General features: G+C 42.0%; 1 protein-coding gene across 1 annotated transcript in view; it reads left to right on the top strand.

The window, feature by feature from the left end:
- SEMA5A (semaphorin 5A) overlaps positions 1-13,181 on the top strand; it is a 179,568-nt gene that overhangs the window by 93,613 nt on the left and 72,774 nt on the right. The window contains exons 9-10 of the mRNA XM_060253773.1: positions 5,967-6,102; positions 11,292-11,496. Coding sequence (XP_060109756.1) covers positions 5,967-6,102; positions 11,292-11,496 — 341 coding nt within the window. The remainder of the gene's footprint in view (positions 1-5,966; positions 6,103-11,291; positions 11,497-13,181) is intronic.

Below are 13,181 nucleotides of genomic sequence, written 5' to 3'. Positions count from 1 at the left end.
ACTAAACATTAGGAATAACTTCCTGTCAGTTAGAGTGGCTCCTCAGTGCAACAGGCTTCCTCGGGAGGTGGTGGGCTCTCCTTCTTCAGAGGTTTTTAAACAGAGGCTGGATGGTCACCTGACAGCAATGCCAGTTCTGTGAACTTAGGCAGATCATAAGAGGGAAGGCAGGAAGGGCTGCGTCAGTGCTTCTTCTTACACACCCAGGAAAATGCTGTTCACTACTTTAGGGTCAGGCAGCAATTTTTCTCCAGGCCAGTTTCACCAGGGATCCCGGAGGGTTTGTTTGTTTTTGCCATCTTCTGGGCATGGAACAGGTGTCACTGGGTGTGTGGTGGGGGAAGGTATTTGTGAATTTCCTGCATTGTGCAGGGTGTTGGACTAGATGACCCTGGAGGTCCCTTCTGACTCTATGATTCTATGGAGCATGCACATGGCCACACTATCCATCTCACTGCAGTTTACCTCACCTCCTCTGTCTATCTCCTGTTGGTGCTGCCCTCAACTTGACAGTTATACTCTCAGTTTCTTAGCTCTTTACTTGTGTCCCCCAAATTGGCTTTGATTGGTTTTTTTAAAGGAGGTGTCAAGGCACTGTGACGTGCACTAACATGTAACATATAATTAGCTCCCTAGAGAAAGAAGCACAGCTTTTTGCTCATGGCCGATGCATGTTGATACATTTCATATCCTTGACCTGCTAAGTTGCATTTTGGATTTAATGAAGGCTGAACACTGCTGTCTTTATTTGCCATACATTTCTTGCTGTCTGAACACTGCTTTCCTTGCCATACATCAACTATGTATAAAAATTGGAAGAACGGAACCTTCCGCTGTTAAGCCTACAGACTCTGCATCTCACTCTAGATCTTAATCCTTTGCAAGCAACTGGCATGTGAGTTTCGTATAGAATCATTTGTCTAAGAGCATGAATGCTTGTGTGAAGGCTGCTCCCTCCAGGGGAAGATGCAACATAACATATAGCAGCACGTCAATTCAATATTGAGCTCAGCTGCAAACTCCATGTTGAGTGCTTGGGATGGAAGAGGAACTTTTAAGCTGAGGCCATTTCAAGAACCATGTGGAAAAGTCACTCATTTAAATGACTGGATGTTTTAAGAATATTTTTGCTGTTTCCTAACTGAACCATAATAACAATTTTCATAGCAAAATCAGGGCAGATATAAGAACATAAGAGAAGCCATGTTGGACCAGGCCAAAAACCCCAAGTGCCATCAAGAGGTCCACCAGTGGGACTAGAAGCCCTTCCACTGTTGCCCCCCACCCCAGCACAAGAATACAGAGCATCACTGCCCCAGACAGAGTTCCAACAATAAGCTGTGGCTAATAACCACTGATGGACCTCTGCTCAATATGCTTATCCATTCCCCTCTTGAAGCTGTCTATACTTGTAGCCACCACCACCTCCTGTGGCAGTGAATTCCACGTTAATCACCCCTTAGGTGAAGAAGTACTTCCTTTTATCCGTTCTAACCCTACTGCTCAGCAATTTCATTGAATGCCCACGAGTTCTTGTATTGTGAAAAAGGGAGAAAAGTACTTCTTTCTCTATCTTCTCTATCCCATGCATAATCTTGTAAACCTCTATCGTGTCACCCCACAGTCGACGATTCTTCAAGCTAAAGAGTCCCAAGTGTTTTAACCTTTCTTCATAGGGAAAGTGTTCCAACCCTTTAATCATTCTAGTTGCCCTTTTCTGCACTTTTTCCAATGCTATAATATCTTTTTTGAGATGCAGTGACCAGAATTGTACACAGCACTCCAAGTGAGGCCACACCATTGATTTATATAGGGGCATTATGATACTGGCTGATTTGTTTTCGGTTCCCTTCCTAATAATACCCAGCATGGCATTGGCCCTTTTTATTGCAATTGCACACTGTCTTGACATTTTCAGTGACCCCAAGATCTCTCTCTTAGTCCGTCTCTGCCAGTTCACATCCCATCAACTTGTATTTATAGCTAGGATTTTTGGTCCCCATATGCATTACTTTGCACTTGGCCACATTGAAACTCATCTGCCACGTTGACACCCACTCACCCAGCCTCGACAGATCCCTTTGGAGTGCCTCACAATCCTCTCTGGTTTTCACCACCCTGAACAATTTAGTGTCATTCGCATACTTAGCCACTTCACTGCTTACTCCCAACTCCAAATCATTAAAGAGCATGGGACCCAGTACTGAGCCCTATGGCACCCCACTGCTTATTGTCTTCCACTGCGAAAATTGCCCATTTATACTCACTCTCTGCTTCCTATTAATTAGCCAGTTTTTGATCCACAAGAGCACCTGTCCTTTTACTCCATGACTCTCGAGCTTACTAAGGAGCCTTTGATGAGAAACTTTATCAAAAGCTTTCTGGAAGTCAAGGTAAACAACATCTATTGGGTCCCCCTTGTCCACATGTTTGTTCACCCCCTCAAAGAACTCTAAAAGGTTAGTGAGACAAGATCTTCCCTTACAGAACCCATGCTGAGTCTTCCTCAATAACTTGTGTTCATCAATGTGCCTACTCATTCTGTCCTTGATAATGCTTTCTACCAACTTTCCCGGTATTAAAGTCAGACTGACTGGCCTGTAAATTTCCAGATCTCCTTTGGAACCCTTTTTAAAGATGGGGGTGACATTTGCTATCTTCCAGTCCTCAGGAACGGAGGCAAATTTCAATGAAAGATTACATATTTTTGAGTTCACCTTTGAGTTCTTTCAGAACTCTTGGATGTATGCCATCCGGACCTGGTGACTTATTAGTTTTTAATTTGTCCATCAGTTGTAGGACCTCCTCTCTCGTCACCTCAGTCTGACTCAGGTCCTTCAACACCCCTTCCAAAATTAGTGGTTCTGGAGTGGGCAAGTACTTATCTTCCACAGTGAAGACGGAGGCAAAAAATGTATTCAGCTTCTCAGCCATTTCCCTATCCTCCTTCAGTAATCCTTTTACCTCTTGGTCACCCAAGGGCCCCACTGCCCTCCTGGCTGGTTTCCTGCTTCTAATTGAAGAAATTTTTATTGTTGATCTTTATGTTTTTTGCAATATGCTCCTCATGGTCCCTTTTTGCCTACCTGATCACAGTCTTGCATTTGATTTGCCACAGCCTGTATTCCCTTTTTTTAACCTCACTTGGACTAGCTTTCCATCGCTTAAAGGAATCCTTCTTACCTTTTACAGCTTCTAATACTTTGTTAACCATGCAGGCTTTTTTTTATACCTATTAGTGCCTTTCCTGTGGTATATATTTTATCTGAACTTCTAGGATTGTAGTTTTAAATAGCCTCCAAGCTTCCCCAAGGGTTTTGTCTCTATTTACCTTTCCTTTCAGTTTCCTCTTCACATGCCTCCTCATATCAGAGAATTTACCCCTTTTAAAGTTAGAAGTAGTTGTGTTGGTCTTTTGGGGCAACTTCCTATTTATACAAATGGTGAAATCAATAACAATTATGGTCACTGCTCCCAAACGGTGCAATCACTTTTACATCTCTCACCAGCTCTTGGGCATTATTTAGGACCAAATCCAGGATCCGCCCATGGTAGGTTCTGTGACCATTTGCTCCATAGCACAGTCATTGAGAGTGTCTAGAAACTCAATCTCTTTCTCCTGACCAGAACACATATTGACCCAATCAATCTGCGGGTAGTTAAAATCACCTATTATGACACAGTTTTTAGTTTTAGCCGCTATCTTTAATTCTTTCATCATATTATAATTGTCCTCTATCTTTTGATAAAAAGAAGCATCCTTGTCTCATTTGTCAGTCAGTCAGTCAGTCATCCATCAGTCAGTTTATTGCGGCTCTAGGCCAATCAACAACAACAACACAACTCATCAATAACAGTACAACACAACACCAAGCTAAAATATAACATAACAATATAAAACTATGTACAACCATCAAAATAGTAATAAAATTATCTGACGTAGGCAACACTTAACTAAGGGCATCTTCTTTCAAATACAAACAGCATTAAATTTCTTCCTGTCAAGGTCGGTAACATATAGAAACTTAGCAAGATCCAGAGAAAGTTGATCACTCCCATCCCCTAAGAGGAAGTAAATGACTTGGGCCTGATTTAAAGATTTAGCTAGCATTAGATGGTTCCGCAGAAGTCTGTACCTTGCCTCTGTATGGAAAAGACAGTTCAGAATGAGATGGGGAACCGTATTGACCTCCTCCAGGCCGCACGGACAGATCCTGTCTTCCAACGGGATCTTGTGGAAACGGCCCCTCAGTACTGCTGTGTCAAGAATGTTCAGGCGTGCCAAGGACAGCATCCGCCTGATCTTAATTGGCTGTATCTTTTCTAGATACCTGGCACATTTAAGATCACTTGTAAAAAAGGTTGGGATATACGTCCCCCCAACTTTGGCCAGAGATTGTTTTAACTCCAATTCCAGTAATCGGTCTCTGATAATTACTTTTGCCCCGTTCTTGAACATGAGGGCTAGGGAATCAATATTCAGATCACATTCCTCTAGTTTGGAATTTAATTTCCTCAACCAATTGCTAACAAATGAGTCATAGAAGATTTGATGTACTATATCATCCGGATTCGCCAGCACCCTTAGAAGGAGACTCAAACCTCTATTCCACATTACTGTGGAGAGGCTTGGAAGCCCCGTTTCCAGCCTATTTGCAATAGATGAGGCATATTTTGGCACCTGTAGGATACATCGTACAAACTTCGATTGAACCATCTCCAATTTAGTTATTTTATTATACAAGAAAATCTCAGCTCCGTACATTAATTGGGGTATAACTTTAGCATTGTAAACCTTAATCGCCGCTAAGGCGTTATAAGCGCCCTTGTCTCATTTGAAAATCATCTGGTTTGCATGCCAAAGGCTCAATTCTCTGTCATCTACAGAGGAAAGGATCAGGAGGGACATGATGTGAAAGACCTCCAGTGGAAATGCTGGAAAGCCACTGCCAGTCACTACAGACAATATTGACTTGGATAGACCAAGGTGCCTGATTCAGTATAGTGCACCTTCATATTTTTCCTTACTGAACCAAGACAACGTTGTTGTTTTCCTGTGTGATGTTAGGAGACCTTGGAGAACTGCTGCCAGTCAGAGGAGATGATGCTGACCATGATAGACCTATAGCTTGACTGAGTATGAGGCAGTTTCATGTGTTCATTGCTGTTTGATTGGATATTGAGGGCGTGAGGAATATAAGGCTGAAATATAGGTCTGCACAGTGGGGATATCCCCCTCTGCTCCTCAGACAAAAGTAATAATAATAATAATAATTTTTATTTATATCCCGCCCTCCCCGCCAAAGCAGGCTCAGGGCAGCTCACAACATATTAATTCAATATAATACAATAAAATCATATAATTCAATAAATACTACATTATAAAACCATCGTTTAAATCAACATTCCAATTAAAATTAACATTTTGATGCTAAATTTCAGGTTTATAATAAATTGATGGCGGAATACAACAGCAGCAAGTCTATCATTAACTCAGCATTCAGCGAAGGCCATCTTAAAAAGAGTAGTCTTGCAGGCCCTGCGGAATTGCGCAAGACTCCGCAGGGCCTGCACTTCATCGGGAAGTTGATTCCACAGGTGTGGAGCTGCGATAGAGAAGGCCCATTCCCTTGTGTTCTTCAATTTGGCCTCCCTCGGCCCAGGGATATTCAGTTGGTTCTTTCCCACTGACCTCAGTGGTCTCTGGGGTTCGTATGGGGAGAGACGGTCCCTCAAGTAGGCAGGCCCTCGACCATATAGGGCTTTAAAGGTAAAGTAGTGCCATGAAATTGTACTTTTCATCTGTATTTCTGAAAAAGTATGACTCATTACAAGTGAGGTAATTTATGAGGAAATGTAAAGAATTACGGCAGGGGAAAGAAAGTGTTGCTTTTCAAAAGTATTCTGCTTGATGTCTCTCTTCATCTTCTGTTCTTCTTTCTTTTTTGTTCTGTGTGTTTTCACAGGAACAGTGTTCCCGTCTCAGCCGTTTGTGTGTTCAACATGACTGCCATAGCCCAGGTCTTCAGTGGCCCTTTCAAGTACCAGGAGAACTCGCGCTCTGCCTGGCTGCCTTATCCAAACCCAAGCCCTGGCTTTCAAGTACTTATATACAAAAGAAGAATGAGAAACCAGATCTATCTATCTATCTATCTATCTATCTATCTATCTATCTATCTATCTATCTATCATCTATCTATCTATCTATCTATCTATCTATCTATCTATCTATCTATCTATCTATCTATCATCTATCTATCTATCTATCTATCATCTATCTATCTATCTATCTATCTATCTATCTATCTATCTATCTATCTATCTATCTATCTATCTATCTATCATCTTATACCATATCTATGATAATTTTTTAGATGCTAATGATATTGATCAAAAACTTTGGAAGGTTCTGAGATCTTGCAGTAACCGTCAGCTCACGTTGCTGTCAGAAACAGGGTCAGGCAGAACTGAAGTATGGACTGAATTTCATGATAAACCAGGCTGGTTTGTTGGATTGCAAACTGCAATTTGGGCAATCATGTTGTTCATGAACTGGCCTGGTTTTTGATTCATTCAGTTTGGGTTTGTGGACCAGGCATGCTGGTGCCCAAGGCAGTGATGGGCTGCATTGCCACAGCTCCGTTCGTTTGCGAGAGCCCCACTGGCTTCTGCAGGGTGTGTGTGTGGAAATGGAGGTATAATGCAGCTGCCAACAAGGAAAAGGGGGTGTAGTGTATTTGACTGTGGTTGCAGGGGTCATGCAATCTGGCTGCTCCTTGGAGGTGGCAGAGGAAAGCCAGGAGGTGAGAGCAATGAAAGAATGGGGGGTCTCCAGCACCCTGGGAAGCTGCTTTTGCAGGGGGAGAAGGCGAAAGGGGGGGCTTGCTCAGGGCGGCAGCAAAGAGGGGGATCAGGAAACAGACTCCTGCATATTGGAAAGGATACTCAGGAGCATCTTTTGGATGTTCAGTTTGGACCCCAGTCCCTTGAGAAGGCAGGGTTTGGTGTAGGGGGAAGAAGCTGTCAACAGGGGGTGGGGTGTTAGTTTTGATACAGCTGTCAACAAGGAGAAGGGGGGTATGGTGGATTTGATGGTGGTTTCCAAAAATAATGTTGTTTTAATAGTTCTAACTCAGCAGTCTCCTTTTACCCCCTATGTGTAAATGTTTAGCATGAAGCATGCTTCTAAATTTAATTCAGAGCCACAGCATTCTTCACAAATCAGAAGCTTGGTCAAAACTAGGATTAATGGTGATTACTAATTAAAGCAGATTTGATAAACTGAGCTGTGGCTCACCAAGTCTTTTATGCCACAATAAGTTGGTTAGCCTTTAAGATTCCACAGGGGTGTTAATTTGGCTGTAGTAGAGATATGCAGCTCCTCTCTGAGCTTGTCTCTGTACAATATTATTAATTGAGAATTCTTCAGGGTAGATGAAGATAGGTAGTGACACTTATCTCTTAAGAATGGTATTGGCATCACCATTAGCCACCTCTGATTGTGCCACTAAGCAATAGCTCCATATGTGTAATTTTATTTTATTTTTGTTGATGTGTTATCACTGGTGACACAACACTGACATCTGTGCGGGAACACATTAAAAAGAGGGGTCTTTGCACTCTGGAAGTGCATTCATTGTGTTCTTTTTGCACATACCTCATCATCTTTAGAGCACAAACCAGGCAAATGTGATTCTGCTTAGTTTGCAGCTGAAACCAGCTGTGCATAATACTGATTGGCTATGCCTTGTGACATTATGAATGCCTTTTCCCTGGAGCAGTTTTTTACACTGAATTAAATCTTGATAGTATATTGTTGTTGGTTTATTAAAATAAGCCAAGGCAGGTCTGGTTCCAGTTTTCTGTAGGCCTAGGTTGAGAGAGTATAACTAGACCCTCCTTTCCACTTTGAGGCCCTTGGAGGTTAGGTTTTAAAAATTTTATCACTCAGCCTTAATTTAGGCTTCCTGTGTAATCTTGGCCAAGTCATTACAGCTTGCTCTAACATAACTCTCAAGGTTCTTTTGAGGAATTTATTCATTTATTTCATTTGTGCCCTGTCTTTCTTCCCAGTGGGGGTTCAAAGTGGAAAAGAGGGAACCAGGAACAAATATTTTAAAGTTTTTTTGTTTAAATGTGTACTCCAATGTGTAAAGAGTAGGGAACAGCTGCTTGTGATATCATTGGAGCACACACAGAGAGGCTAAACACTGGGGTAAAGACAGAAAAATTGTTGAGAGAAACTGCACTTTTTGAGAGTTGACTCCAAAACATGCAATAGTTTTTTTTTTTAATGAGGTCAGTCTCAGTTTGGGAATATTATAAACCTGCCTCCCCTTTTACAGATGTTTATATACTTTTATATGTTTAAAAGGTTTTCAGGTGTGTGCTCTTTGATTGTGATGATAGGCCACTGAAGAAGGCACATCAAGCTGAAACGCGTTTGGCCTGTTGGTTTTATGTACATAATCCTTTTGATCTGTAACTAAGTTTTGTTGAGATAATATTACTGTTCAACAATTTTCTGTATTTTCATTTGTCATAGAGTGTAATAAACACTTGTAATATTTTTAAATCGCTAAACTCAACCTTTGAGTATCCACCAGTATATGTAGTATAGACAGGAGATCCTAAGATTGTCTGGTAATCAGTTCTAGCTTTTTTAGTGTTGTGCAGCACTAGGTGGTTGAGCTAGGCTTGTTTTTAAGGTGTGAACATCTAATTTCCCCTCATGTATTGTTTATTTTGGCACATAAGGAACCAAATGTCCCTTTCCTATAACATTTCCCATAACATTCCCAAAACAGTATTCCAGATTGAGCTTTTCTTATGGGTCATGGGACTTGTCTGTCAGAGTTGCAGGTGTATTCATGAGTCTTCAGGCTGGGTCAGCAATCAGCAGTGAATTCTGGGACTTTCCAGTGTTTCAGACTGGGGTTCAAGGAAAAGTACTTTTGCATAACATGATAGTGCATGCTAACAGCTGGAAGGAGTGTTTCCCTCCCATATATATGTGAAACCCAGTCCTATGCATTCTGGTTCTTATGGCATCTCAGCAGCTGTTTATCTCAGCTTAGTTATCAAAGTTAATATCCCAGTCGACATGCTAGTATCTGAGCTCCCTTACTGAAGCCACACATTTTCCCAAATACATTGGCACAAACACACAAAGTAGGATCAAATTTGTATCAATTCATGCTTCTCTTCACCCCATAATATCATGTAGAGTCAAACATCATCGAGGGTTTCTCATGGGAGGGGCATTCTGCAGTAAAAATGCAAGTTTTAGGCTAGTTTGGGCAAGTTGCCCCCTTTAACAAAAGCTTCCCCTCAATACTAAGTGGTGCTTTCCCAGTGTTTACAGCTACTCGTGGTTAGATGTTCCTCATGAAATGCACAGCAATCACTAGATGCTGCATTGCTGCAATCTCAGCAGAAGTCATAATTTCTGATGGCAAAGCACAAAAGAGTCAGAGAGTGGAATCTATTTTGTTCAAAAATGGAGGCTGTAACTAGGCCAATTCAGGGCCAGATAGATATTAGATTAACATATGTGTTCATTGGCACACATACAGAGTTATAGAGTCGGAGACTGTTTTTGCACATACACTGTTGTTGTTGTTATGAATTGTCACAGTCATCTATTTGTCTGTTAGATGGTGATCTGCATTTCAAGATCAGCCCATGTTCTTTGGAATTGCAGAGGTATCTTTGTAGGATTCTTGCTGTTCCAAGCAACACTATCTTCTGGAGTTGAGCTGGTGTTATATGCTCCGTGCCCAAAATGTCAGATGTTTCTTGAGACTTTTAGCCCCAATTATTGTTACTATTATTTCATTCAATTTTTATCCTTCCCCCAGCTTGGAGTGGTTAACAATATAAATACAAAACAGAAATAAAAATATAAATATTTTATAGAACAATATACTGGCACTCTGATGCACATACATTCTCTGTAAATTTAGGTAAATGAGCTACATATATGAATCCACATTTACCTTTTGAATTTGATGTAAAAGAATGTATCCTTGTTCTGACCAGTATCAGGGCTGCATTGTGTAATTGCTCCTCCCTTGCCTGCTTGCTTCACCCAGCAAAGAACTTGGCAAGGAATTTACTGTTAAAGCCCTGGTTTGGTTTGAAGAATCTATACATATACAAGCCAAAATACAGGCGACAGGAGGCTGATGCTGGGCATTCTTCTAGTCCTGCAGGATAACTGCTTGGCTGCTGCGTGAAACAGGATGCTGGTCAAGATGGACCACTGGCCAGATGCAGCAAGCTGTACTTGTTCTTTAACCTCCTTGTATTGGGTGTGGCAGATAGCTACCAAACTATCCCCCTCCTTTTTTGCTTAAGAACATTAGAGAGGCCATGTTGGATCAGGCCAATGGTCCATCCAGTCCAACACTCTGTCACTCAATAGGCCAAAAACCAGGTGCCATCAGGAAGTCCACTAGCGGGGCCAGGACACTAGAAGCTCTCCCACTGTGCCCCCCCTAAGCACCAAGAATACAGAGCATCACTGCTACAGAAAGAGAGTTCCATCTATACCCTGTTACTAATAGCCACTGATGGATCTTTGCTCCATATGTTTATCTAATCCCCTTTTAAAGCCGTCTATGCTTGTAGCCACCACCACCTCCTGTGGCAGTGAAGTCCAGGTGATAATCACTCTTTGAGTGAATAAGTACTTCTTTTATCAGTTCTAACCAGACTGCTCAGCAATTTCATTGAGTGTTCACGAGTTCTTGTATTGTGAGAAAGGGAGAAAATTACTCCACCAACTTTCCCAGTATTGACGTCAGAATTACTGGTCTGTAATTTCCTGGATCTCCTCTGGAAGCATTTTTAAAGATGGGGGTGACATTAGCTACCTTCCAACCCTCAGGAATGGAGGCATATTTTAATGAGAGAGTACATATTTTTGTCAGGGTTCATATTTGAGTTCTTTCAGAACTCTTGGATGTATGCCTGGTGACTTACCAATTTTTAAATTGTTTTTCAGTTGTAGGACCTCCTTTCTTGTCGCCTCAATATGACTCAGGTCTTTGAGCACCCCTCCCGAAATCAGTGGTTCCGGAGTGCGCAGGCACTTCTCATCTTCTGCAGTGAAGACGGAGGCAAAAAAATGTATTCAGTTTCTCAGCCATTTCCATACCGTCCTTTTGTTTTGACTTTTAATATTCTGCATAATTTTCATTTAGTCAGTGCATGACTTTCTAGTATATATTTTGCTGTATGTCTCGGATGACTCTTTTGTTAACAGTAGTAATCTCATCTATTTCTAGTGTGGCACCATGGACCAAGGTCTTTATCTGAATATGACTGAAAGGAATCTCCAAGATGCTCAGAAATTTATTCTGATGCATGAAGTCATTCAGCCAGTCACACCCATTCCTTACTTCATGGAGGACAACAGCCGTTTTTCTCATGTGGTCGTAGATGTGGTACAAGGCAAAGAGATGCTCTTCCATGTCATTTATTTGGCCACAGGTAAATAGCTGACTTACAGCCCAGGAAAATGTACAAGCTGCCAAAGCAATATTCTTAAAAATCTGCACAGGCAGTCAAATTTCCAGTGGCTAGTTAGAGGCCTTGCTGGGTAAAAGCCACACCTGAATCTGCCCACTTTCTAAAAACTACTTGGTAGGCACCAGGAAAGGTGTTGGTGGGGACCCCTGACTTAAGACTACATCAGATGACTGTTTCAAACACACACACACATATATAGCTTATAGCAGCTTTCTAACATAACAAAGTTTGGGTCCCATGGCACCTTTAAGATCAACCAAGTTTTATTCAAGGTATAAACTTTTGTGTTCAATGAAAGTTACCAGTCCATACAACAACAACAACAACAACAACAAATTTTATTTGTATCCCGCCCTCCCCGCCGGAGCAGGCTCAGGGCGGCTAACAACATGGTTCAGAGTTAAATTATACAAGTGATTAAAACTACATTAAACATTATCAGCATTTACTTAAAATCTGATTAAGCTTTAAAATTAAGTTAATTTTTTAAAAGTGCTAGTGCTATGTTTACTTTTTCTGATGGCGGTTTCCTTCGCAATTTCCATTTCGATCAGGGAAAGCCAGTCTGAAGAGGAAGGTCTTGCAGGCCCTGCGGAACTGTTCTAGGTCCCGCAGGGCCCGCATTTCCTCTGGAAGTTGGTTCACTAGGCTCGGGGCTACAGAGGAGAAGGCCCGGTTACGGGTGCTTTGCAGCTTCACCTCTCTCGGTCCGGGGACAGTCAGCAGGTTTTTCCCGGCTGACCTCAGTGCTCTCTGGGGTTCATATGAGGAGAGACGGTCCCTAAGGTAGACAGGTCCTCGACCATATAGGGCTTTAAAGGTAATGACCAGCACTTTGTAACGAACCCGGTATGTAACTGGCAGCCAGTGCAGTTCACGCAGCCCAGGCTGTATGTGCTCCCATTTAGGGAGTCCCAGCAACAGTCTAGCCGCTGCGTTCTGCACCAGCTGCAGCTTCCGGGTTCGGCACAGAGGCAGCCCCATGTAGAGGGCATTACAGTAATCCAGTCTCGAGGTGACCGTTGCATGAAGCACCATTGCCAGATCTTGGCGCTCTAGGAAGGGAGCCAACTGCTTTGCCCGCCTTAGATGGAAGAAGGCTGACAGATAGGCAGAGGGTGAGAAGCAAATCAGCATGCATCGTAATAAAGATATTTAGCAGATACAAGAACCAGACTGAAACAACAAGCTTAATTTATATGGTCACCAATGTCCCTCTAAGCTGCAGATTCTTGTGCGCAAAAATTCTACTTTGTGAGCTGCCGGCATTAAAGTTGTGAACTACTGCATCAATTAGTGTGCCCTGAGCTAAGAAAAAAAATGTGTGAACTGAAAGCTAAAAAATCTGTGAGCTAGCTCACATTAACTCAGCTTAGAGGGAACACTGATGGTCACTGTTTGTTTGGATTTAGTACCATGGAGAAATTATAGTTAAGGAAATAAATATATCAGAATCAGAGACTGATGGGCAGATGTACCCTTCTTAACTGTGGAATGTTGAGAGTAATTAACTGAGGCCCTGCTATTGTGTTCCATCTGTCTCCTCTCAAAGCATGGAGGCAACAGTACAACATCTTCTTTAAGGTGCTCTGATTGACTGTGCAGTGTATCTCCTTTGTTCCCAGACCAGAGAAATACATTCCTAT

The sequence above is a fragment of the Heteronotia binoei genome, chromosome 14 (genome assembly GCF_032191835.1).
Source record: "Heteronotia binoei isolate CCM8104 ecotype False Entrance Well chromosome 14, APGP_CSIRO_Hbin_v1, whole genome shotgun sequence".
Classification (NCBI taxonomy): Eukaryota; Metazoa; Chordata; class Lepidosauria; order Squamata; family Gekkonidae; genus Heteronotia; species Heteronotia binoei.
This window is presented reverse-complemented; position numbering and strand designations above follow the sequence as displayed.